The 27,682-nt window shown below is 39.6% G+C and overlaps 1 protein-coding gene and 1 long non-coding RNA gene across 2 annotated transcripts in view; one reads left to right on the forward strand and one right to left on the reverse strand.

Moving 5' to 3' along the window:
* Nucleotides 1-1,772: 1,772 nt before the first annotated feature.
* RAB18 (RAB18, member RAS oncogene family) lies at nt 1,773-19,075 on the reverse strand. Its single transcript, XM_026101569.2, has 7 exons — nt 18,853-19,075; nt 17,128-17,183; nt 9,023-9,084; nt 6,762-6,834; nt 4,786-4,904; nt 4,639-4,705; nt 1,773-3,035 (listed from the first exon to the last, which is right to left on the reverse strand). The coding sequence occupies exons 1-7, from the start codon at nt 18,918-18,920 to the stop codon at nt 2,860-2,862; spliced, it is 621 nt and encodes a 206-aa protein (XP_025957354.1). The 5' UTR covers nt 18,921-19,075; the 3' UTR covers nt 1,773-2,859.
* Nucleotides 19,007-27,682, forward strand: part of LOC135327438 (uncharacterized) — a 39,572-nt gene continuing 30,896 nt past the window's right edge. The window contains exon 1 of the long non-coding RNA XR_010387569.1: nt 19,007-19,087. This is a non-coding gene — a long non-coding RNA (uncharacterized LOC135327438). The remainder of the gene's footprint in view (nt 19,088-27,682) is intronic.

Consider the following 27,682-nt stretch of genomic DNA (forward strand, 5'->3'; position numbering starts at 1 on the left):
AAAGGCTATGGACAACCCCTGCCAGCCACCAAAACCTAACTGTTAGTCAAGACTTTTAATACTGAAGGGGTGTAGTAACTTAACTTGAAATAACTTAGTTTTTAATGTTTTGTGATAATATGAAATTTCTGTTACGCCTTATTCTGTTTTAGTATTTTCTTATAAAACTACTGCTACAGAAGTGGACACATTTGCATTACTTGATGAAAAACAAAGAATAGCAATCCCCCTTATCCCTCAGCTACCTACTGAGGTAGACTGAACAAAATCTCTCTCCTGTGTACTTTTCTGACAGCGATATCCAATCTTTCATAGCAAAGAAATAACCCTTATGTCAGTATTAAGCAGAGGTTATGATACAGCTAGCACTAGTTTTAAAGATGCTTATATTACAGTCACAACAGTGGACTTGCACTTTGAGAAAATGGTGATAAAACACTGACCTGCAATGAGGAAAAGCAGTTTTGAAAGGAGAGGAACAGTCATGTGAAAGATGGCAGCCCAAAAAGTTGAGTCTCAGCAAGGGCTAATAGAAATATCAGAGTAATGAAGCAATTGATACAGTATTTACTCTAACTAATATTAGAAGCACAGCGCATGAACCCCCAGTACACAGCTTGACAGAGCAATGGAGAATGGAGGCAAGACTCTAGGAGAAGCCATTCCTCAGGTACATAACCAAACATGCTTAAGAGAGGAAGACGGAAAAGTTACTTGCAAATCAGTTAGGAAGTGTTTGCTTAAAAAAACAAACAAACAAACAAACAAAAAACAAAACACTAATTGTTTTTAGTCTAGCTAAATATGCTGTTTCAAGATGCTCACTCTTTCCTTGCAAATTTTTTGGGGGGAGTGAGGGAGAGGAGTAAGTGACTTGATTCTTCTGCAGAACAATACCCACTATTCAGAGTATCCTGCAGTTCCTTCCTTTGGAAAGGGAAGCTGTCAGAACTGGCAAAGGCAGAATGAAAGAAGAATCCAGGTCCTGTGATAAATGGACCTTTCATGAGAAACCGAAAATTAGTAAGTTTCTTCCTGATTTAAGGGTGCACCCACACTAGGGGGGGAAATAGGTATGGAAACAAATTACAGGAATCTGCCAGCATTATGACACTTTGCCCAGTATTACTGAAATAATACTAAAATAACAGCCACTTGTTCAGAGTTTTAATGCTTCTACAAGTTTTCTCTAGCTGCTAGCCTACACAAGACAGAAATCCACAGTAACCTCAATACTAACAAGTAAGACTTGTTTAGCCCGCATATGCTGTATCATGAAACAGTAACACAAATCTAACACTTTAATACAACATGTATGTGTATTCAATATTAATTACATTTACATATTTAAATTATCCTACTACATTAACAATACTGTAGATACAATATTTGGTAAAAACAACTAGCATGGTGAAGTCTTCAAATTTTGGTATTGTTTTCTAGCAAGTGTAAAACAGAATAGAAAAGTTTCCATGTGAAGAATAAAGTATATTTTAACATATGCAGCCAAATCTGCTGCAAAATACATATCATGTATGCTGACATGTACACAAAACCTTGCAGTAATAAAAGGTACTGTAAATCACTATAGTTACAAGAAACTGCCCAGCAGTGCAGTTTCCCATTGCACTATAGTGATTATTTTTAGAAATTAACATGGCATCCTTGTCTTATCCTTCAGAAATGATCCCTCTTTAAAAAGTGACCTTTTTAAAACTGTATGCACTAGAAAATATACAACTCTACAACAGGAAGAGGTTAGAAAAGTTGAATACTGTGGAAAAAAAATTTATTAGTCTATACAAGTCTTCTGAAACAAATCATTGGCTTCATTACAGTAAATTCAAGTGAATACTCATTGCAATAGTATTTTCCATACAGAGATCCAAAAGCCATATAACTTCCCATTTAGTATCTGGGACAGGAAGTTATATTTCTGAACAAGTAGCCACACAAAGCAGACATGATACAGATCTTCATAGCCATAGTGAGCTACAGTTTAAGTTACATTACAAACATTTAGGAAAATTAGGTGTCTGTACTGAAGTGTGGCAAACTGATTCACAATGAAAGAACAAAGATGTCATTCAAACTCTTTGCCAAAATGAAGACTTTCTGTGGCAGGTCTAGAGTAGATCGCATCATAAAAACCTAGAGTGCAAGAGTACCATGAATTTAGTATATAAATATCACAGGATTAAAACTCCAGTTAAGCAGTCAACTGAAGCGATGATTAAAAAGAAAAAAAAGGGCATTCCCCAGCATTGCAAAGGAAGCTTTCAAAGCATCTCTTCAAAAAGGTGCTGAAACTAACTATGGCCTGTGCCAGTTCATATTTTAGACAGCTCTGCTGAAAGACAAAAATTTAGCAGATTTGTCTAAGAACTGTATAACTGTGCTGTTTTTAATACCATAAAAAAAGCATTTACTAGAAGAGATGAAATGCATACTTATAGCTCGCACGGTTTTCAGGATCTGTGCATACTATATAGTTCTATAATTTCAAGAGTATTTAAAAATGAGACAAAAAGCAGACAATGCAGTAATGTCTACGTGTTAGATGGATTTGTTTAGAGTAGTTACATGATGAATGTTTATGAGCATAAAATTCTGAGTGCATTCGTTCTTGCACATTATTTATGCTACTTATAAAAACCTGAAGATTGCAAATTGGGCATGCTTACCATAACGTTTTCAAACTGGGAAAGCTGCAGAACATTTTTCCTACAAGTGTTCACTGCCATGATACAAAACAAATATGTGCAAACTGCAAGGTCCCTAAAAATAGCATTTAATGAATTTATTTATAGAAAGATGTCACTATCTGTTTAAATATGCAAAGAATAAGCTTCCCAAAGTTTATAACATAGAGCAGTATCCACCACATGCTCCTCCTCCATATCCTTCTTCCTTGTTTGATAACTTTACACCTCTGTTTTGGCTCTCACTCTCCCACAGTCCAGGAGTCTGAATGATCTTTTCAACAAGTTCTTCAAAGGCACACTGTACACCATCACATGTTTTTGCACTTGCCTCTGGAGAAGGGATGCAAGAAATCAGATGTTAGCATAGCTTCCATCAATAACTTGCTCAGTAGTTGTTCTTTCAGTTAACTCTTAACCTACAAGCTCAACTTATTCACAACTTCTAGAATCAGTATAGAAACATACATCTGGAATTTGATACTGTTATTACCAAACTGTACACAATCATAAGCTCTGGTATCGTCATCATTAATGTAATTTTTAGCAAGTATAACAGTTGAAAGAGATCCATTATGCTGCAGAACACAACACTGTACTTCTACAATACATTCTACAGTAATGCAACCATACCAAAATTAGCAGATATGCAGACTCATATAGCCACATAAGGCAATAACTCATGGACTCTCCTATAAAAAATGGTTTCCAAGATGAACATCACTGGACTACATGGAGACAACTATATCCTAGGTTTATTTTTATCTGCTTGTTATAAACATGCAGAAAGCATTTCAGTAGAAAGAAAGGCAGGCTATACCACCTCAAGATGTCTGATGAATCTGGCCACCATTCCATATTTCAGTTCTCCACACTGATCAGAACCATAGTACTATCAGATATAAGAAGCAAAGAACTGTGTAGCATGCAATTCTGCATCAGCCCCCATGATATAGTTCATCAAGTAAGGATCTCATTCAGGATCTTTACTTAAGTCCAAGAAATTTCTGTTGACAGGGTATACTATGAAAGCAAACAGATACCATCTGTTACTGTTCAGTTCTCCTGTAAGACTGCTCTGCTTTTCTATACAGCTCTGCAGATATCTAGCTCATTTTTACATATATTGTAAGCCTCATATTTCTTTGCATCTTCCATGCACTTAACAGCCTGTGCCCCAACTTCAAACTTCCTCCATTTCCACATCTGACACCAAAGCCAGAAACAAACACAGCAAGATGCTACACAGATTATCATTAATCAGAGAGGAGGAACACAATCTAAAGCACAGGAACTCAATGAGCAGCTTTGCCACTGGAGTCATCCTTTAAAGTAATCCTTGCTGATCCTTAAATGAAACAGATAAATGACTCTTCATGCACAAGTTTATCATCACAAGGCTTTGACTACAAGACTCATCTCATTTTGCAGCAAGATGATACCGACATGTTTCCTCCAGTTGGATTATGTCACTATTCCATCCCACCCACCATTTACAAGTTAATGACGTTATATCCCAGTTTCAATGCAGATTTATGTCAAGTACTAGTCCCTTTGCTATACTGAGAGCTGGCCATTAGTACCAGTTTTCCATCTTTCATTTTGCTACTGTTATTAATTCAGCAACTAGCTCTGAAACATCAGGCAAATAACCAAAGCTTCAAAAAAGCTAAAACAGGTTCTGTCAGACCACAATAGGGCCAGTATTCCACCCTTAATTGTTATGCATCTCAGTGTACTCATCTACAATTCAACTTGAAATCTGGACATATTTAGACACAATCTTAAACAAGATGAGAATACCCATCACCCTTGCACTTACTGCAGCAGAGAAGTATCATTAGACTGTATGTATAAAGACTACCAAGAGTCCTGCAGAAGTGGTAGTTTTCATTACGTAACAGAAAAATCAAGATTATCTTTGCAAATAACATACCTATGAACAACATGGAATGTTTTCTTGCAAATTTGAGACCTTCATTTCTGTCAACTTCACGGTTTTCCTACAATAAGACATAGTATTAATATGTACTATGACCAATACACAGCAACAGACTATTCATCACAGTTGAATTCAGTTTACCTTATCAATCTTGTTTCCAACTAGCATTTTAACTATGTCATTCCTCGTGCAGTATGTTTCCAATTCATTTAACCAGTTATCCAGCTTGACAAAGGTATCTCTTCTTGTGACATCATAAACTGAAAGATATCAGCAATATTATTTCGCAACATTTTCTCCAAGAAACACAGCTTTCATTACAAAATAAGCAAAAGTGATAGCTTTCTGAATAAAAAAACAAAGAGGAATTCCAAGGAGTCCAACGATCACTGCTGATACTAATGCTGAGCAACTTTAATATTCAGTGATCTTCTATTCTTGGACTAATTTGTGTTTAGACAACCTAGTTTTCAGGCTAGAGACTATCATTCTCCAAGGAACTATACACTTGCAGACCTCTGGTATAGCATACTTACTAGCAACAACATTATAGACAAGATATGCCAAAATATGACAGTTCTGAGTCTCCCTCTCTTGTGATAATTAAGACTTGTCTAACACTACTGCTGTGTAATGGATTTAGCTACAGAAGTAAACTGTTTTTGTATCATCTAGTCCTCAAAAAATTCCAGTGAATTACTGAACCCTAGTACAGGTTTATCAGTATTTTAGTGCTTCAAACTATTTAGCATTTGTGTAAGGTAGAAGCAAGAAGACAAGCTAGGAACAAACTGCAGACAAAAAGCAGACCTTCTTAGCCTTAAAAAATACCACCCAGGTGACCATCTAAATTTACAGCTAGCATAGACACTATTTCAAGCTATAGAACTATTTCTTCTTTCATATTCTCATTTCCCATGGCCAGGCTGGCATGAAAAGTTGGTTTAAAAATCAAACCTACAGCTTGTCCTGAACAGATAACATTATCTTTAAGAAGTTGTTTAACACGGACATAATCAGGAAGAGAAGAAAAAAAAAAAAAAAAAAAAAAAATCAGAGAACAATCTCAACAGCAGAACTTTCAGGCTCCCAAACTGTACTTGCTTACTTTTAGGGCTCTCAACAGTTAGCAGCAAGTTAAGTGCCAGCAAGTGGAAGCAAGTGACTTGACAAGAAACATCTTAACAGCATCTCTCACTGTACTTGGAAGATAACGCACCTCAAAGTCGAGAAACAGTACACACAAAACCTACCATGAACAGTTTCATAACACAAGTTATGACACAGTAATTGTACAGCCAGTCTTCTCAAGAATCCTCTGAAGTCAGAGGCAACTTCAAACAAACAAAAACAAACCTCAAGAAAACCTAACCTTCTCTACCCTTAATTTCTGTAGTTTAACCCCTCCATTCTAGCAGTGGAGAAACAGAACTTCAGAGCTCAGTGCATAGTTAATAGGTTTTCATATACAAAAGAAAAGCAAGAAATATTTCTCTAGAAAGTTGCAATTATGGCGTTTGGGCTGGTTTCTTCCACTGACTGGTGCATTTTATACTCCCAACTAGTCTTCTCTAAGTGATTTTGACAACGTAATACCCCCTCAGTAGAGAAACACCAAGAGCAAAACAAAAACAAACAAACAAAAAAAACCCCAAAAAACCCACCATCATACAGATTCCAGAATGTTTCATTAGGAAAAAGGAATGGGGGAAGGAAGAGAAGGCTGCATACATACCCACAGAGAAAGAACACTCTCTGAGGATAAAAGAAAATCTTTTGACTCTAGGCTTACTAAGCACAGGCAAAAAGCAGAGGTAGTAAATAGAGTGCAAAGTCTTAGCAGCACAGGGACAGCTCCAAGCTACACACTGAAAAACCAGTAGATTCTATCTCATGCTAACCAGTGGTTCTCAGACTGGCAAGATAGACTGCATGAGAAAGAGATCAGACATCAAACTCAAGATGCTTTAGTATCAGCTGTTGAACACACCAGTTCAGAAACCAGGAAATTTTACTATCAATTAGATATTAGAGAAAGGTTACACAGAGTTCATATAACTCAAATAGAGACTAGAAAACCAAGCATTATACAAAATAGCATGCAAAGTTTTACTTACCTAGAATAACACCCTGTGCACCTCTATAGTAACTGGGTGTTAATGTTCTGAACCGCTCCTGACCTGCAGTATCCTAAAAAGCCATTCAGAAAATTCCATTATTCAAGATTTGAGCAGAATCTAATCTAGCTCTCACAGTATTCTGCTTCTAACAAATACACAAAATAAGCTTCAAGGTCATTTAAAATATACAACTACCAGAATAACTGAGCTTATAACGTCCTCTGCCATTTTACTGTACATGAGCTTTAGACCCTATATAGCCTGCCCTAGGGAACAGCTTTAAACTGTTAAGTGTAGTGAGTGACAGGACTCATAGCAATAATGTAGTTTTTTTCTGCTGAAGTAGTTGCTCTGTAGCTTGTAGAGCTACTTAAAGAAGCATAGCTGCAGAACTAGGTTTAAGATTTTGTAACAAGCATCAGAACCTGCAGCAACAAAACCAGTTCCCTGACTTTTAACAGCAGCATCTTTAAGTTTGATTCAGAGCCACAGTAAATGCATTTAGCATGCCATGACAGAGCCAACATTAGTTTTTCAGGTTTTTAAGTAAAGTTGGATTTACACCCTCAAAAATGTTAGTGTCAAGAGCTTTATAAAAGCAAGTATAAGAATGCTGATATCCTCTTTGAGACTAAGCTATAGTGCAAGCTATCTCATCACTCTACACGTTGCAGACTTCAGCATCAAAGACTTATATAGCTTCATCCAAGCTCCATCTCCCTAACACACACACACACACACACACACCCCCGTTAGAAGCTTGCTACCATTAGAAGCTTGCTACCATTAAGTTTCTCATTTTTGTCAACTGAGGTCACCTTCACAAACACAAATGTAAAGGGAACAAACAATCACCTAACGTGTGTACCACATGCAACACAGTATGGATTCAAAATGGTTCCCTGACAAAGGGCCCAAGTATCTGATCTAGGCTTTCCAACTTTCTACATCTCAATCAACCTCGTAATCTCAAACTTTTTCTGCCATGGCACACCTTTACAAGCTTTCCTTTTCCAACTGACCTCACAAAATTACTTCTTCAGGAGGAAATTATTCACCAACAGGAAAGAAGATAAACCCTAAGAGTCCTCTGTAACAATTTCTGCCCCATGATCGTTGATTGTTTTGCTATCAGTCTTTCTCCTGCCACATGTCTAGACGTCTGAAGTTCCTGCAACTTTTTTCCTTGTCAAATCCATTCATTTCTGTGATGATTACTGCTGTCTTGCTAAGACAGAAGTCCTGTTTGTTACTTGAGATTTGAAGCACCCTCAAAGCAAAGGAAGAACTGTAATATGAATTTCATGTTCCACTACTTCCTTCCAAGCAGGAAAGGTCAGATATCCTGATACTATGAGAAACAAGGTTTTATTCCTGCCTGCTACAAGAAGTCACACTTGAGTTAAAATACTCAAAACATGTTTTAAGTCACACAAACATGAAAGCCAGTTGGCAAACCAGAGAATATTAAAATAAATTTAAAAAGAAATAAGTTTGGAAGTATTTTTTCATCCTTGCCATGAATTCAGAAGTACTACTTTTAACTAGAGTAGATGCTGAGCGTTCTAAGGTTAATATCGCAAATATTACCTCTCCCTCTTTCAGTTGCATCAGTTAAGTAAAACTGAATTCAAGCATATAGAAGCCTCTCTTTAAATGAGACTAAGTTTTTTGGCTATAAATTGTTTGGAGAGGTAAAGTTTCTGAGCATAAATTCAGTATGCAACACTGTCTCAATCTATTAGTATACTACTAAGCTTTGCCTAAAATGCTTGTTAAAAAGTATACCCTTTAAAAACTGTCAATTACAGAGAAGAATGAGGTACACTGCAAAGCATTAGATTTGTAATGGCAATACCCACACTCTTCAAGTGTTCTATTAAAGATACAATATCAGGCAGGTAAGTCCTTGGAAACTGAGCAGTGAATATGCATTAAAAAAAGTCTAGGAGTGACCACATTCACATTTGTGAAGTCAGATCAATTTAGTACCCTTTTATTTTCTTCCTCTCTCCTCTCCCATCCAAATCAGACCCAGAAACAGCATTGTGGAATTTGATAGGCAACAGAATTGCCCTATCAGTCAACTGTCCCACAGTTCGTTCTACTATCTGAATGGAGCAGTATTAACCTCCCACTCCTCTAAATTGCCTTCCTATTAAATAAGAAAGATAGATACTGGTTCTATACAAGTACGCTATACAAACCTTAACTATTCCTAAAACAAAGCAGCACATTAGGAACTTGAGGGAACTTACCCATATTGCCAGTTTAGCTTTATTTCCATCAACCGAAATAGTTTTCACCTTGAAGTCCACACCTAGAAGAAAAATATTTTGGTTGCCCAAGCATATACTATAGCCATTTTTACAACACAAAGAAAAAAGAAAAAGAAAAAACTCTGAAAACAGGCTGTGCTTTGACAGGAGCAGGATGAGTAAGTTTTGTCAGTTACTTCTAAACCTTGTTCTCAAAACTCAAGGTTTTGCAGATGAAAGGCTCTTGCAAAAGCCGAAAGACCTTTCAGGCCACTGACTCAGCAAATATTGTATAGAAGTGTATTAAAGCACTGTATTCCTGGACAAATATTCAAGTTTACCGTTCAAATGGGTTAACTTTCTACTCATTACTCAAACGTGCTATCTCCTTGGGCAAGTTAGTGGTCTTGAAGAACAACATACTTCTAAAGTAAAGGAGGAAGCAGCATTCAGATATGGAAGCAGCAAACAGTCAGATTGTTTGAAACAGCTTACTCAATCTCATCAAGGCAGTTAGCACGAGGTAAATTGGTATGAATGGAGACTCATCTAATACATGACATCTGTTCTGCAGGAAATAATGTTAGATAACAGATCTTTGCTAGAAGGACTACTGTTACGTAAGCTTTGGGTTACAGGAAGTACGTATCTTACAGGGATTCTAGTAGCATCAGGAACTCACTATTACCACCTTCTCACCGAGTGAAAAGCACAAAGGCAACACGGTAATTTGTTGATAACAGCTACCTATCTCAACATATGACAAGTAGTTTCAGTGGAGAAGAAATAAATAACAGCCTACTATTTGCCCAGGAACAAGCTGCACAAAACTCAAACTGAGGACAAGAAGATGCTCATGATTGTGCAAAGTTAAAGCATACAGCAACACACAGCAGTTTGGAACATAACTATGCCCAGTCTCATTTTATCATAGTTTAATCTTTAGGTTACTAATAGCAAATAACTGGAAGTAGGTTTAAATTATTTTAGGGTGACTCATACTCCCCACCAAGCAGCAGTCCTCAAATGAAGTCAAAAGTAGCATGGAAAGTTGATACCTTTACATACAAACAATCTTCAGGTGTAACAGCAGATAAAAAGTTTATACATTTTGACTTAGGATAGTAGCCATCATATTTGCTACAGTAGAAATAAGAAATTGTTATACTATTCTGACACAGAACATTTAAGCAGTGCCTCATAACTATGTCGCACCTAAGTTCAAGGCTATGCAGGTAATGAACAATGCAAACGCCTGTCAAAAACACTCAGCTTATGAAGTCACAGAGGATATTCAGTATGCACACTGCAAGCAGACTCATGAAGTCACTACAACTGTGATTTACGAGAGGTTAAAAAATCCACACAATTTTTATTCCATTGCTCTGCAGCTAGGTAGTTTCCCTAAAGTGTCAAGAACAGCTAAAAACCTAATGAATTACGATTTTCAGATTGTGTTTTACACTGGGAAAAAGCCAAAATTCTAGTTTCAAGCACAATTTTGGCAGTGTATATTAACTTTTGCAGTAACTGAACAGAACTCAAACTTTTCAGAGACAGATATTCTGAATCCAAGATTAAGCAGTAGTACAGTGTTCTGTGCCATGCCTAAGAATGGTATATTACTCCAGAGTTAAGTTCACAGAAAAGATTAGTCACTATTAACTTTTCTCCTTTAAACACCAATTCTTAGAACTTTACCAAATTCACAGAGGATTCCTATGCTTAAAGGTTGTCTCAAATTGATCCTAAAGAACATCCTGTCCTGTTGCTTTTTCAGAATTCAGCAGTAGCTTAGATGAACAGAATCTCCTCTTTAACAGTAATTGCATAATTCTGTTCCTAAACTGTAAAAATTGTCATTGCTCAGTCAGGACTTTCAACAGCTCTCAGTGCATTCTTTTTATCCATTAGCCTGACATCAAAAACTACAACTACTGATATTACAAGTCTATCAGCTATGTAGTGTAACAAATCCAAAATAGCTCATAGTAGTCTCAAGAAGCAAACTTTTTTTTTTTTTAAAGCAAACCTTTTATTAGCTGTATTTTGGAGTGAGGGTATCCTGCTCCCCTTCAGTGGATAGACACAACACCTTGTGCCTAGACAGTTATGCAATTTTCACTGAATAGGAGATGCATGTACACTTAACTCAAAGCTGACAGCAAAACTAACAGAGATACCACTTCAAATTCTGCATGCGCAATACAAGTAAATTAAGAAACTAAAATAGTGAACAAATTCCATGTATTATAGCTTGGTTATTAAAAAATAAGGAGTATGAAAATTAGCTAAAAAACACACTAAAATATATCCTTTGAAATGTGATCAAGAAGTGGGAAATATAATTCCAGCATAGAAAGGATTCCAACACAAGCAAAACCCAGTTAAAGAAGAAAAGTTGTTTAAACAACTAGGTCTCTGATAATCAGTCTGCATCAATAGAACAAGTGGAGAACTGCAGAGCTCAAGAACATCTCACTAAATCGAGCAAGCAGAGTAGTTATGTTCTCTAAATACTTCAGTGAAAGGCAGAGATTTGCTCATGTGGCAAACATCAATTCCAAGCTTGCAAGAAGAGTGATGGTTCTAGCCTTGATAACAGAAAGCTGACAGTGCTTTCCATTGTGCCTTGGAGGGCAGCCAGAAACAAGAAAGCACTATTACATTATGCTCCTGTGTGTTGACACCTACTGCCTTCACCAAACAGACTCAGCATTGCATGCTAGCATACTGCAGTCTGGAAAAAACAATTCTGTCACCGTCATGCTACTCTGGCATTTAGGCCAGTATGCTACACTGAATTTATCCCAAGTGCAACATCAGTTGGAGTGTATTATTTGTGTTGTAAGTAACTGGCAAGTTGGGCAGCTAAGAGCTGCAAGACTAAGTGCAAGGAAGGCCAAAAAACTAGAGACATCAGATGTAAATACAAATACGCATGCAATACATCACTTCATTTATAAAATAAGAATTGCACTGAGAATTTATCTAGAAGCTCTCATACAAAGATCAAGTAAGCACAAGCACAAGCAGTAAGGACAACAGACAAAGCACTGGGGCATAGCCTGATAAGATCTTTGTAATGAAGCACTGTGAACTAATTTGTCTCAAGAGAATGCAAGGAGGAGACAGGTGATCTGGCAAGAGGAAAGAGCAAGGCACATTTAGTCCAACTGAAGCTACCAGGAGTCAGAGTATTTGTCAGCTCAAAGCTGCTCATGCTCCTTAAAATACCACAGGATTATTAGAAAATTCTGACACAAAAAAATCCCAGGCATACAAATTGATAGGTTAGGTTTTAATATTAAATTGGACCCACCAGCTGTTGATTTGCACAAGCTACAAAGATAAGGCATCTTTATGTCTCAATAGGTCATTGCAAGAGACCAATTATGCTGCAGTTAAGGCTTTACTCATGATGTCATTCTTACATATAGCATATGCATCTCATCATTTCCTAACCCAAATAAGAACTATAGCCACCTCAACCAGATCAGCAGTCAGTATGTACTAACGACATTAAAGGACAAAAGGTCTGAACTTGGCATCTAGGATCCGTCTTCAGAACATCTACATCCTTGAAGATATCCAAAACCTGACTGGACACAGTTATGGGCAACCTGCTCTAACTGACCCTGCTCAAGCCTGGGGCTGGACTAGATGACCTCCAGAGGTGCCTTCCAACCCCAACTATTCTGTGATTAATGTAATAGGAAACAGTTATATCTAAGACCTCACTCCAAATACTTATTTTATCTATATGGACAACCACAAATCCTGTCCTAAATTTAGAGTTGACACAGTGCCTCTCAGTAATATGTTCACCAGAAGAAATGGAAATGCTATAGTCATCTTCTCCGCTATAGCCGAGTAATTAAAAAAGGGAAAAAAACAAAGCCCAGGTTTTGTTCCCCTTCCAGACAGGGAGAACACACCCACACCCTGCTTTCTCAAACGGATGCTCCACACTATGCTCTAAGACTTTCACAGTTGGGGTCCTCCTAGCTCTACTGCATGATACTACTACAAACATCAGCTAGAGCTGCCTAACAGCTACGGTGATCCAGGGCAGTATTTGCTCAGTCTCTGGAACTTTCCTTTCCTTTTTCTACCAAACGATCATGTACATTCCAGGTTAGTACATCTGCTTCAGAATTCAAACTCTAAATTGTTCAACTAATGCTCATACTGAATACTCTTTCACCCTTTCCACATAAGACATGGACATCTTACTCTGCCAGTAGTAAACCCTGAGGTATTGCTATTTAATTACCAATAATTAGCTACCACACACACTGTTCTGTATTTTGACAAACCCTGAAGAGGTAGAATTACTTCAGGAAATAATTACTTTCTTTCTCAAATAGTTCGCTGATGTCAGCTTTTGAGGCTGGTAAAAAGGCTACGTAAGAGCAGCAGAACGCTAACAACCCCTTTATAAAGATGCACAAATTAAGACTGAGCTAGCCTATTGGTATCTGAAATATCAAAGCTAGCATAGCTATTCCATACCAACTGCCTGACCCACACAGGTGACATACCAAGGCAGTAATGTGATTCTAAGTATATTCAGTGCCAAAACTAGATTAGGATACAAGGTTGCCGTCTTTACCACAGTCTGCTCCAGCCCTGCCTCCTTCTACCCTCTCCTCTCTCAAGAATCCTCAAGTCCTTTGTTAAAAAGTAATGGAAAGAACAAAAACAGGCTATGCTCCTCCCCTCAGCTGGGAAGAGACACTCTATTGGGTGAACAGTACAAGAGATGCAAGAGCAGATATACCATGCATAGAGATCATCAATTATATCTCAGAGTCCAGAAGAGAGGAGGCTTCCTTATTCTAGGGGATGGGCATGGTAAAGGACCCAGTATTCATTATGATCCAGTTCTCATTTTGGTGATTAGTTCCCAGGGACAGACTGCAGCAAGACTGAATCAACTGGGAAGCAGAGAAAAATAAATCCATATGATAATCAACAGTTTGCAAAAATCCCCCTGTATACTCACAGCCTGGAAAAAAATCATACAACAGTTCTTTTAAGTGGGATGAGAATGAACTAATGAAGATTTATGACCCAAGCCAACACTGTAGTCATGAGACCAACCTGCTCAGCCTAGCAATTTATCATGATTCTATCATCCAGTCTACCGAAGGACTGTGTACATTCTTTTATTTCTTCCTTCTGGCTCAAACTCGCATCATGACTAACTCTTCTTGTAAGATGTAATATTGTTTCATTTCTTCATGGAAGTTTGTGTTTCATTTTGAAGTAACACACCAAACACATACAAGACTACATTATGGCTACTGTTTGATAGGCATTATTCTCAAGCCACAAAAAAAAAAAAAAAGAAAGCTTTTACAATTTATCATGGTATAATGTAATTATGCCAAATTGCAAAGCATTATCACCAATGCTTTTTTAACCAATGTAATAGCACTGATGAAAAAGCTTCAGTAGTCTTCAGATCAGGTTTTGATGTTGATATTATAAAAGACACTAATTATGTTATCTGTCAGTTTTAGACAGCAAGCCTTCCTCTAGAGTTAGCAAGTTTAAGGACTTAACAATCAGCTGCATTATGAGTCCAAATTTGGCCTTTCACTTGAGCAAGTTATCAGCTATGACCCTGATGCTGTGGTCCTCTCCTCACTTAGAGACTTAACTGTTGCCCCATCCTCTTCACAACACTCCAATCACAAGCTGAGATGGATTTGTTATGCAGACATTCAACAGATGAAAATACCCACGTGAAAGAAGAGCATCTTGTTTGTATTTATCACTGTATGCTTATGGATGAAGGCAGACATGGGTGGCAGACATGAGCAGCAGACATTTAATTTGACGCTAATAAAAGTCTTACATTTATGATAAGATTACACCTATAAAGGAAGGGTTGGAAGCTGAAGCATCTAGAACATATTAAAAGCACAGAGATATTAGAGAGATGCATCTAAGATACTATACAAAAAGATAACCTGCAGACAGCACAAAAAAGTCAGATTTAATTGACTTGCATTCATATTACTTGCAGAAGCAAATTTTCCTTATTCATAAGCAATACTGGATTCCTCTTGCAGGTATTCTTTAATCAACTTAATTTACAGGTCAAAGGACATGCTCTATGACCATCTTGCGCACAGTTGGAATAGGTGCCCAGACAGCTTAAGTACTGCTATTAAGTCTCACACAAACCACAAAGCTTAATTTCAGTAACTTTAGGTCAATATTGGGTAGATAGTATTCTTGTACACAGTACAACTGAAGATGGAAGCACTGACATAGGGCTACCTGAAGATGTTTGTTTATTTATTTACTTTAAGTTGTCTTGCATCAGAAATTGTATCCCCAATGCACAAACCAGCAATTATTTCTCCATGGCCTACACGAGTTAAAGGAAAGCAGCAGCAACTTCAATGAGTGTTTTGTCCTTTCTGGGACAAAATTAAAATAGTTCTTTTGCTAATGAGGCACTAAGTTTAGGCTTGACGGCATTTGAAAGCTACCATTTACAAGTTCGATAACAGAGCTCTGAAATTTTGCCACTGCCCTATTAGGCAGGCCTATGAAGTTAGATTATGGATATTCCAAAAATCTCCATCTATAAGTGGATTTCAGTCTTTCCTGAAGTTATAATCTTCGGAACAAAACCACAGTCTTTGGGTTTCTACAGAGGTCAGCACACAATGGCACCCTGATTTCAACTGGGCCACTGCATTGGTAATATCAGTTGGATTTTTTATTATTAAAACAAACAACCTCCATACCTACTCAGGAAGTTATACACTGCCAGGAAAATCTTATGAGTACTTAGCAGCATATGCCTGTTTACTGTTTTTGCAAGTGATCATTCTCCAATCTTAATATGCTTATACCAGTGATTCTCAGGTGGTAGTCATAGCCAACAGAAGCTATTTAAAGGACAGGCAAAGTGAAAGCAGGCTGAGTATTAAGAAGTCTCTTATGAACTAGGCTTTTCAATGCTCCACATGAAACAGTACTCCTATAGTATCTTACTAACATTAGTGAAAGATCAATTTATTCACTTCTCTTAAGCAGTTAGGCAGAGCTGACTGTTTACCAACACCTGAACTTAAGGGGGGGGAAAAAAAAAAAAAAAAAAAAAAAAACACAACAACATGATGCAAGTCCTTAGCCAGAACTCTTCCTACAGAGGAAATAAAAAGTTTTAGAATTAAGATGCATTGTGTGGAAATATTTCTCTCTCTTTTCCATTATTCCATTATTTTAGTAATTCATTTGGCACAGATAGCTGCATGATATTCTTAGAAGTTTCATTTTGCTTCCTTTCACAGCCAGGTACATACTATATCCTGCGTTCTGGGTCACTCCCTTCCAGCACAACTGATTTCACTGTTGGTAGGTATCATACCAACAAAGCAATGACACATCACTCCTTTTTCAGTAGCTCTAGATTCTTGGCTCTCTTCCATTTTTCTCAAAGTCTAGCTGCCAAGGAAATGATTGCTAAGCAGGAGAGGAAAAGTCACATTGTAATTTCCTCCCTATAGAAGGAAAGCAGAGGCTACACAGAGCAGCCCAGTACACCACAGTATTCTTTGGAGCTGCAAGAGCTAACATCCTTTCTAAAGGGTCTTAAGTCCTCCTAAGATAGCTACGTAGTTATCACGTCATGATACGCGTTCTGGACAGCAATACTGATATTCAAAACAACTTGATAGCTTTCTTCCACAGATGAATAAGCGGGAGACCTAATAGTAGCCCTTATACTTCCATTTTAGCCCTAAATGCTGACAAACACTGAACTGCAAGTTGTTCTACTAGAGCACTCTGTTCTACTCTGTTCACTCATGACTTTCACCTTCATGATGAAGAAGAGTGACATTCACATCTGTTTTCCCAGCCAAGGATAGAGTTTTGCATAAAGGGGACAGCTAAGGGAACAGTTAAGACTCTATATCAATTAATGTTGTATACTAAAACTGAGCCCACATCATCCTTTTCTTACAGGAGAGCAGACATGTCTGAACTTCATTACCAGTTCAGCAAGTGTGAACAAGCTACAATTTCATACTGAACTTAGTATAAATATTTCTCAAGTAGCATCAGCACATACTTACCAATTGTTGCTGCAAGTTCTGGGTCAAATGTATCATCTGTGAACCGTAGCAGAAGGCTGATAGGGAGGGGAGAAAATAAGAGACAGTGTTAGAATACCAGACAATTTGTTGTTGCAGCATATCCATAGCTTGCCAGAAGCCTGTATACTACAAGTAACAGAATATCAGATAGCTAAATAAAGACAGGTCTCAGTTTGCCATCATTTCTCTGCTGTAAAACCCAAAAAAGGGAATGCAGTTATTACAGTAGCCATGCTCAGTTAGAAGAACCCGAGCCTTTTCCTCTACCGCCGAGTATGTCTCTCTGAAAAAGAGTACCACTCAAGTTCTTGGATCAGTTGCCCAGACCAGTCACGTGCTCTACTTCTCAGTGTTTTGTTTCTATCAGAATCTATTTTTACTCTTCTAGAATTTAGTACAGAAGTATGACATTTTTGGCTTCATATTGCCTCACATAGTATTTCTGTAAGCTCATGTAGTATTTGCATGAGCAACTCTTTGACCTGAGCACACAGAACATTAAGGACTACATTCATCAGAAAAAGTCACAGAAGTTTAACAGTAGAAATAGCTTGCCATTGTTCTAGAAGTTTGTACCCCTTCTGCACCAAAAGGCTTCCAAACACAACATCTTGCCCGCCGCAAACATGTTTCTGTTTTAAAGGAATAATTATATAACCAGATATAGAAACACTTTGTGCATATTACCTAAGGGGGAAAAAAAAAATCCATCATATACTCTGCCACATATACAAGAGATGACTTCACCTAGAAGAAATTTGCTCAAGTCACATCCGACACACACACAAAAAAAGACTATTGCAACAGATTATTGATTCAGTAGCTAACAGAAAGAAGTGACTGGCAGATCTGCAATAAATACAGGGTTTTCTAATTAGCAGCTTCTATGTTATTTAGGACCATGGTGAAAGACTCAGATTACTGACATAAAACATTAAATCTAACATGACTTGCGTGGTATATTCCCAAATGCACTCTTGCATTTATGTTCCACTTCCTTTACTAACACCTATAGCACTACCAAGAAGGGGGGAAAAAAAATAATAAGTGAAAAAAAGGCAGATTAGACACAAGCCACGAGAAGGGTGCAAAATCAACCTCGAAGTACTTGTGAAACAGTGTAATTAGTCAACAGAAAAGTCAGTGGTAGAATTAGTTCACTCCTTTCCTACCTTATATTCCCCTGCCCCCTTCCACCCACTGCTGGGACACATGTGAGACTACATATATATATTTATATGTACGCATATATATGTATATGCATGAGAACTAGATATGCCCCGAAGTGCTATGCAGACGTCTTTCCAGGACGCAGGGCTTTGAGACAGACGACTCTTGCACGGTAGGACACAGGGCGGCCCAGATCCCCCTGGCAAGGCCGCCCAGGGCTTTGCCGCGTCTCAGCTTCCAACTGGGTCAGACCAGCTGTGCTCCGCGCGGGGGAGGGCGGAGGAGGAGGGGGCCGGCAGCCCCGAGGAAGGGCAGCCCCTCGCCTGCAGTCGGGCTGCCCGGGAAGTAGGCGAGGACGGCCTCCCCCCCTCCCCCGCGGGGCCTAGGCCTCCGCAGGGCGGGCCGCTCCCGGCGGGGGGGGGGGGGTGTGGGGGGTGGGGGGTGTCCGACGCGTCGCCGGGTGGGGCTAGGCCGGGCGCGGCCGGCGCCCCGCGCGGCGGCACGAGAGACCGGGGGAGGCGGGCGCCCCCTCACCTGGACTTGCCGACGCCGCTCTCGCCGATGATGAGGATCTTCAGCGTAGTCAGCACGTCCTCGTCCATCCTGTCAGCGCGCCCGGCGCGGCCCGGCCCGACCCAGCGCCGGCCCCAGCCCCGACCAACTCTCCCTGCGCAGGCTGCGACGGCACCGCCTGCGCCTGCGCGCCCGGCCGACCCTTTTCACGCGCCCCCTCACCGCCTCCCCCGCGCATGCGCCGTGGGCGCCTCAGGTGTGCCAGCGGCCGGGGGAGACGCAGAAAAACACCCCCGCCCTGCGGGTGGCGCATGCGCACGAGGCGGGAGCCGGGGAGTCGGTTGTTTGTTTACTGCGGGTGGGGAAAGGGGCGGCCGGCGCGCGTCGGGGCGGGGCCAGTGCGCGCATGCGCGTGGCGGGCTTGTGGCGGGGCGGGCGATCACAGGGCTTGAAAGGGCTTCGCAGGGCTGTTGCAGGGCAGGCTTGGGTGCTGTTCAGGGCTCTCCATCCATTTCCTTGTTATCATTCTTCAGTTCTGCTAGTCCCCAGGGGTCTGCCAGAGCGTATTGACTACGTCTGTTAGTTACACGTGCCCCTGGGGGGCTAAAGGCAGAAGCCACTGGCGCTGTGTGGGAAGGTTGGCAGTTGGTGGTGGTCACCAGCTCTTCAGAGCAAGCAGAGTTACCCCATGGCTCACCCTCTAAACTGAGGATAAATTAGCTTGCTAGTTAGCATATGGCAGTAAGGACTCCACTCCAGCCCAGTCTCCTTCATAGGAGAAGTTGTGTGAGGGGATCGTCTTCGGGTTTTCAGTTTCTGTTAGCATCACAAGTCAGGATGAGTGGAGAAAAGGGAAAACTGCAGGGAGGAAGGAGAAAGCAACCTGCTTTTCCTTTTTCTTTTCCTGGGCAACCTGCTCTAGCTGACTTCACCTGAGCAGAGTTTGCATGAGATGGTCTCCAGAGGTCCCTTCCAACCTCAACTACACTGTGGCTCTGTGAAAGACTCAGCAGCTATTTGCACTTAGGTAGAGAAAGAAGCCATTCCTTGGGTTGCAGAGCAGCTGGTCAAGAGCTCACAACCAAAAAACCTGAAACATTTGATCACTAACCACCCAATGTCCAGCAGTGTGGATCAGATGACATAGGACACTATATCCTTTTTGCCAACATAGCACTTCTTGGGATATCACTGACAATACTGATTTGCTGTTTGTCTCTACGTCACCTTTTATTTCCTATCTTATACATCTGGTGTACTTTGAGGATAATACTTTGTTTCCAGATAAACATGAATCCTCTTTCTGGACACGCTTCATTACAAAAATAGTAAAAATGAGAGCACAAAGGTATAATCTCTAAAAAGCACTTGCTCAGTAAACACACTCGCAGGTTATGCCTGTATTTCTCAAAAGTATTAGTGAGTGAAAGCTGACTAATGCATCTCAAACCACAACAGTATTGCTGAGGGAAATTTTAGAAAGATGGACTATAAATAACTTGCAGAAAAATGTATGCAGCAGAATCCTCTGTTCTCCATTAAAAAATCCTAAATGCTGTTTTGAAGCTCATTCCAATGAGAAAGCCTCTTTATAACCAATTTGGCTAACCTGCTATTACGGGCTCAAAACCCTGCCTCACACCTACGTCTTAAAATTAGGCAAATGCGCATTTGATATGGGTCTGAGATTGTACTTGGTCTTTGCTAGAGCTCTTGGCCCCACTGGACTGTCTCTTTTCGTCTCTGAATACTAACTGTAGCATACATAAAATGCCTTAGGCTCTTTTGTAGTCACACCAAATAAGACAGATCAAGCCATGTCAGCATTTTGCAAAAGGCAGGTGTATTTGTGAGACTGTACAGTTGTTTTTGTGAGAATTCTAGCTACAGAAGGCACAGTTTTCCTAGTAAAATAGCGATTTGTGTAATAAACAGTTCTGGTGCCTCACTCCTTCCACCTTCAGGATCTGCTCTCCTGCCTCATTTACCTCAGAAGCCTAACTCCCAGAATGTGTACAATAACAATAATTACCCTATTAGATTATGTAGGCATATTCCATAATTAAACATGTGCAAATAGCTGGCTATGTTTATACCAGGACTGTGCCTATTTATTAGTAAGTCTGAGATTTATTGAAGGTGTGATAGAGTGCTCATGGCGTGGATTATGCTTTACAGTCATACAAAAAAGAGTGTCTATACTCTGTAATTTATATTGAAGTGGATAGGAGCTGAGGGGTCTTAGCATAAAACAGGATGAAAATTTGAATTTGAATTTGGAATATGGGCCCAAACAGCAAAGTATTCTGCTAAGGATGTTGAATCCCTTGAAGTCAGAGCGTATTTGTATTTTGGGATCTGATTTTTTCCATGATAACCATAGAATCCATCTATTGAATATGGATATTGTTCCTGACTCAGATTATAATTCTTTATCTCATTCAAAATGAAGGAGTAGCCATGATGGCATCCAGATCCTTGACATTAATGATGAAAGAAGAAAGTAAAAATCTGCCCTACATGAGCAGTTCCATAGCTCATGCTTATGGATATGGTGCCTTAGACCTTCCTGAGCATGCGCTTTTAAGAATAGGTTTTTCTTTGTGTTGTCCTCCTCCAGATGGAACTATGTGGTCGTCTCACTCTGAGGTTGCATCTGTCTACTGCACTGTGCCTGTTTTCTGTCTGTGTTACCTGTTGAAACCCCAGAGAGCCAGCAGTGTTGTGCATATATCACCCCTATTCCAGGAGTCAGTGCCACTGCTAAGGGAAAGAGTCAGATGGTAGAAAAGTAGCATAACTGGTTCCAAGTCAGCTCCTCCCCTGTACAGAGGTGTATAGGGAGAAAAAGATGAAATTAGCATTTCAGAGTTTCCTTTCATGCATTTATAGCCTTGCATGAAGGCCTTCTAGTTCCTGGCTGGATCCAGACTGAGCAAAGTAGAAAAGTATCTGCTCCATCTGAGCTAAAGCAAATATATGAGATCAGTGTTCCTGAGGTTCTGATTACTTTGAGCATGTTGCAAAGAAGAAAAAAACATCTTAACTGTGATAGCTCCTCTAACCATGTTTTCAGCATCAAAATTCCCTGTCTATTCTGTTAGGAACTTGGGCCAACCTCTGTCACAATTATGCTCCTCCAAGTCCTGGAGCACCCAGATCTTATCATACCTATCAAAGCACCTCTAGAGGAAGTCAGAATATCCCATGCATTAACATGTGTTTTCCTGGTGTGCCCTGAATTTACTAACGTGTTTCCCACAAAGTCAGCTGGCATGCCCCGACCATCTAACCCTGATGGTATAGCTTGGCAGTTCTAGATGCAGCATCTCTCTTAGAAAAAACACAGACCTTCATTTATAATAACATGGTGTTCTTATATTCAGGCCAGCAGGTTGGAGCATCCTTTAAAGGATTTACATCCTTTAAATTATAAAAGCAAAGTATTTGCAACATGACAGCATTAGCAAGGCCTTCCAAACTAACATTTATGTGAGCAGATAATGCTTGTTTGTCACAAAGGGCTACATATGGGCAGGCAAGCAGCCAGAAGAGTGAAGGAGGTTTGCAGCAGATCAGTGGTGACAAATACTGTTCCAGACAGGAGAAATGGTTCTGCCTCAATTTCTAGCAATTTCAGGACACGCTGAGCAAGAAGACTATCATGCAGCATACAGTCCTGCACAACTACATCCTTGAGGAGACTTCATCACCCAATAAGAGGGAACAGAATCAGAAGACATCCAGGCTTCCACCTCTGTGGATACTTGCAGAGGAGATGGCAGCAAAACATTCAGCACAACAACATCTCAGGGCATCCACTGTTAGTGAGACTTGTAATAGCAGTGTGGATGTGTGCTGTCAGTGAGATGCTTCTTTTGAGAGGAACACAGCCCTCATAACAGAGGGATTGTGCTACAAAAGAAGTGTCACATCCAAAATGTCTTGGCTCCAGCAAAGAGACAGCAGAGCTTTCCACTGGAAAGAAAGAGTTTTCTTGCCTGGAAGCAGGATGGGCAGGCAGAAATCCACCTCACCCAGCCATAGTGTATCTATGACAACAGTAATGAGCAGCTTTTGGAGTACAAGAACTGCTCTGAGCAGTATCCAGCAGAACAAGATATTGGATGTAACAGCCAGGAGTATAGAGATATTCATAGCTACCATACATGGCCATATAAATTCAGCTGCGCAACTCTATGTGCATCTAGAGGATAGCTATACAGGATAGATCAGATCTGTAGGCTTCTGTGACCCTTAAAAAGAGGGTCCAGTAAGGTGGCTGCATCTGTGTAGACAGATCCAGAAGGGGCACCTTCAAATCCTTAACACTGGCAGTGGGCTCTTTTACTCAAGTTGACCCAGCAGCGGTGGATTAAGGGCAGGGAAGAGAAGTTGGTAAGAGATGTGCTGAGCCTGCGGGGCATGTTGTGGCTCTTGGGAAAGACTGAGAGCTCTATGGGTCTTTTGTTTTTCTTGCCCTTTTTATCATTTACAGGAGGAGCATCTTGTTTGCATATCATTACAGACTGGTAATAGACAATTTTTAATGACAGCATGTAAGAACAACTTGTAGTCTCAACTGTGGCCTGAGAATTACTGGGTGGAACAGGCTACTGGTCCTTGATTTACTAGAGACACATATTGGTGCTATGGAAACTCTCTTTATTCACTACATGCCTCTAAGGGCCAAAGCAGAACCTGACAAGGCTGTGATTTCTGAAGGGCCTTCCTCAGGAAGAGCATCTCTCAATGCATTTACTTTAAATGGTCTTTGAGGAGATACACGAAAACATAACATTCAAATGGCTGTACTGGGTCAGACCAAAAGACTCACCTAGCCAAGTATTCTGCTGCTGCTAACATACCTGAAGCACTCTTGGAGTAACAGTATGAAAGAGAAAAGTGCCTTGTTAGATTATGTCCTATTAATTCAGAAGTGTCCAAAGAAAATTTTCCTTCACAGCGATTTGTTTTTCAGAACATTGAAATGGCAGATCAGAACCAGCTGATATAAATCAGTCGAACTTACTGAAACACCTTAATCTCCATTTGTTTAATTCTCAATTTAATAAAGAGAAAGACTGTAGCCCTTTTGTTTTCAGCGGTATCCTTGAAGATGAAAACATGTCATTGGGACTGAGTAACTGTGACTGGCTTTCTCAAAAGACTGGGAACTATTCACAGTTCCTCCTCAAGAGTTGGGGTCTATAATGAAAGGGTCACTAGAGTTCATGTATCCTCAAGGGACCGAGACCAGTTGCACAGTACAGGGCACTGGACTATGTACCGTGCACTAGGCTGCCACTGAGAGCACAGTAACCATTAGAAAGACTCTCAAACCAATTGGTTGCTGCTGAACCACCTGAAATGTAACTGTAGCAACAAAGATGAGTGAGTCAGTAGCAGTAATATGAGAGACAGCCTGAGATTAACAACAAAGGGCTCCCTCAGTCTAATTCTGTGTTTAAAAGACTCCTCCAATCCCTTAGTCAGTTCACTCAAACCATCTTCCACACGGGGAAAACTTAAACAGGGTAATAATAATATTTACTATGGATGATGGCAGAAACAGCAAGGGTGGATTTGCGAAGGGAGGTAAAGCTTTATATTTTCCCTGGCAGCACTGGCTACTTTGGCATGAGTTGGACATCTCATGGTGGTAGAGTGGCTACATAACTGCCTGGCTTGCCTCCTCTCTCATCCATCACCAGGTGCCATTGCAAGCGAATCCAGGCCTTGAAATTTATAGGTTCTGTTTAGGCTACATGCAAAAGTCTCTGGAGGATTTAAGTCTCCAGGTACCAAAGTCCCTAATTCATTGGTACTTGCAAAACTTTTCTCAGTTATGCCAGCTATGCACAGAATCCAAAAGCAGAGAATAATCTCAGACACTTCAAGAGGAGGCTGGTAGCAGTCTAAAGGTCTTCTGCTGCAAAGAATAATCTTGCAGTGCCATCTCTAGATCATGAGGCTGACCCATATATTATCCTGGCAGTGAGTCAGGAGTTATGATTCATAGTGAAACAAGAATGATCACTAAGGTTATTAGTCCCTACTAGCAGAAATGACACACACACACACTCATCCCTTTTCTCGTCTTCATGCAGTAATAGCATTTGCTAAGTTTGTAAGAGTGACAGTCAGCATGTGTGTCAGATTCAAGTAAGTTCCTTTTCTGTGTGGCATCCTTAAGCACAGTGAGCACATCTATCTGATTTCAGATTCAGCAAGTAATAGCAAGGAATGAAAATACTACAAAAGTCTCTGAATTCTGGGCAGGACTTCTCTGGAGACCACACGATGATGTAAATGATCCTGCTGTGGCTGGCCACTCCTTTCCTAAAGAATCTGGCCTATTTTTATGAAGCGACTGCATAATAGCATTTCTCTCACCACTCCTACAGCAGCCAGAGCTGGGCACTCCCATGTGCTGTTCCTCTCAACGCCTGTTCAGTGATTTTCTGTGAACAGTAAAGGGGATTTAAGAATGTAAGCACATTAGCTCTGAACAATTGAAATACACTGTTTATAGTCAACACAGTTGCAAAAAGTGGATTACATACAGTGTTGGGGTTATAACCCACCAGAGTCAGCTATTTGGGGAAGAACATGAAAAATTGTTTTTCAGCCACTGAAAATGCAAAGGTCATATTTGACAGTGATATAACTGACTATTTTTCAGAGAAAAAAAAGATGTTTTTTGAAGATCATTAAATGATCCTAGCATAATGATTGTGAGTAGATTCCAAATTTTGTGCTAAAAGGATTTTTCTTGCTGAAGATAAGTTAACTTAGTGGCATGCTTTCAAATGTTGTTATCTTACTAAATACCACACACCACACCTTATTTCTCTGCTAGAAAACTGTATAAAAAGCTAGCCACCTCTTAGTTCCACTGAATTTTGTTCAAATAAATTGATTAATCATTTAATTCCAACTAGCGCAAGCAGTACTCTTAAAAATGATAGCTAGTCTTTCAGTATTGTGTCAGAAACCTTTAAACCAAGGACAGCTTGAACTAAATATTTTTTAAATGTCTCTAAAGCAACCACTAAATAAATAATAGCGTAAGTAATAAGCACTATTTAATTACTAATACAAATAATAATGTAACACAAGTAAGAATAATAGGGAAGTACACTCTTGTTTAGGATTAACAGATTTTTTACAAAACATTCATTACATTTTAAATAAGAAAAAACATCTTTGAGATTTTAAGTGCAACTACTGCACATCAACAATGAAAAGAGTGAGACAACAGTTTTTAAAGGGCAAAGAAAGAACAACAAAGTTTGGACTTCGGAGTTTTCCCACAGTTGCTAAACATGTTGATAAAAGGGCAGGGATGTGTACTTTGTGAACATATTGAAACAATTGGTGCTGTGAATTATTCTTTATTCATGACAAGTCTATTTGTATCCAGTGCAGAAAAATCTTTAATATATTTACTCCTAAGATCAGAAGGCAGCAAAAAATTTAAAAAAACTGGACAAACCAGGTTCACATACAGCATTTCCTCTTGGTCTTAAAGAAATAAAAAGTAGTCATATATTTTTAAATCTTACTGTTCCCACACTTTTACTATTTTCATGCTGCTTCACTGATTTTTCAGATGCTACTTCAGGATGTCCACAAGAAATCCAGTGTTGGTGGGAGAGCTAAAGATGCTTTTTATGAATACAGTAAGCTTGCTAAAGGAGACAAAGTAGCCATGCACCTGTGTGCAAAATCTGTATTTCCCACAAGCAAGGCAACTCAGATTCCTTCTCAGAAAGCTGCTGTTCTGAAAGAACTTTCCCTTATTTTAGGTAGGGTGTTCATGAAATGATCATTTCAAGGGAAGAAAGTCAGGAATGGAGCTCCTTTATATTTAAGAAAGAACGTTATTTAGCCCTCACTACCCACTTTCAGTACTTAACATAGATAATGTTAAGGGGGGAAGGGAAGGGATAACCCTCCCCCTACTTTGGGACCATCTTATCCATAATCCCATCTGAAGGGATAACATAGCTCCTCTAGCCTTTGGTTGCATTTGCCTGCAGGATTAACTATTATAATTGGACTGAGTAGATTAAATAAACCCTGTCATCAGCATCTCGCCCTTTGCACAACACTGTGTGGAGCAATCTTGATAAATCAGAGGAGCTGGTGGGCAAAAGACTGAGACATAATATTAAGCCAGTGATTGCCAAATAAGCCAAACAACATTATCTGTAACAATCATTGTAATAAATGTAGTGAGGAATGTGAATTCAAATGGGTGCAGACCAATTGTATCACGTCAGATCAAAGACCATCTGTCACCACTGATAGTAAGTAGTATTTGCCTAGGCAAGAGCATAACGGGACAAGCATTTAATGATACTTCCCCAGAATGTTTTTGCAGCCCTAAGCAATTTTTGACCTGAGATTTTTTGAGCCCATGGTGGTGTCTTTGTAATAACTGTGTTGTCTTCATTCATGGAAGAGAATTTTGTTTCCATACATTTTGAACCCATAGTAACATATACCATCCAGAGTTCCACATCGTAACTACATATACATTCTTCTTTTAGGTTTATACTGTCCACCTGCTACTTTCATTTGATTTCCCTTCTCAGATTAGAAGATACAGTGAGCAATTATCTATTTGCATTCTCTACACATGATTTTGTAGATCTCCATCATATCCTCCCATAGTTGTGTTTTTTTGAGACAGATGAATCCTGATCTATTTCATCATTCCTCATATGGAGGCCATTACAATTTTAATCATCCTAGTTTCCCTTTACTGTACAGTCTCTGTCCTACAGTATCCTTTTTCAGACAAGAAGACTGTAATTCTACAAAGTACACAAAATACGAGTGC

This window comes from Dromaius novaehollandiae, chromosome 2 (assembly GCF_036370855.1).
Source record: "Dromaius novaehollandiae isolate bDroNov1 chromosome 2, bDroNov1.hap1, whole genome shotgun sequence".
Classification (NCBI taxonomy): domain Eukaryota; kingdom Metazoa; phylum Chordata; class Aves; order Casuariiformes; family Dromaiidae; genus Dromaius; species Dromaius novaehollandiae.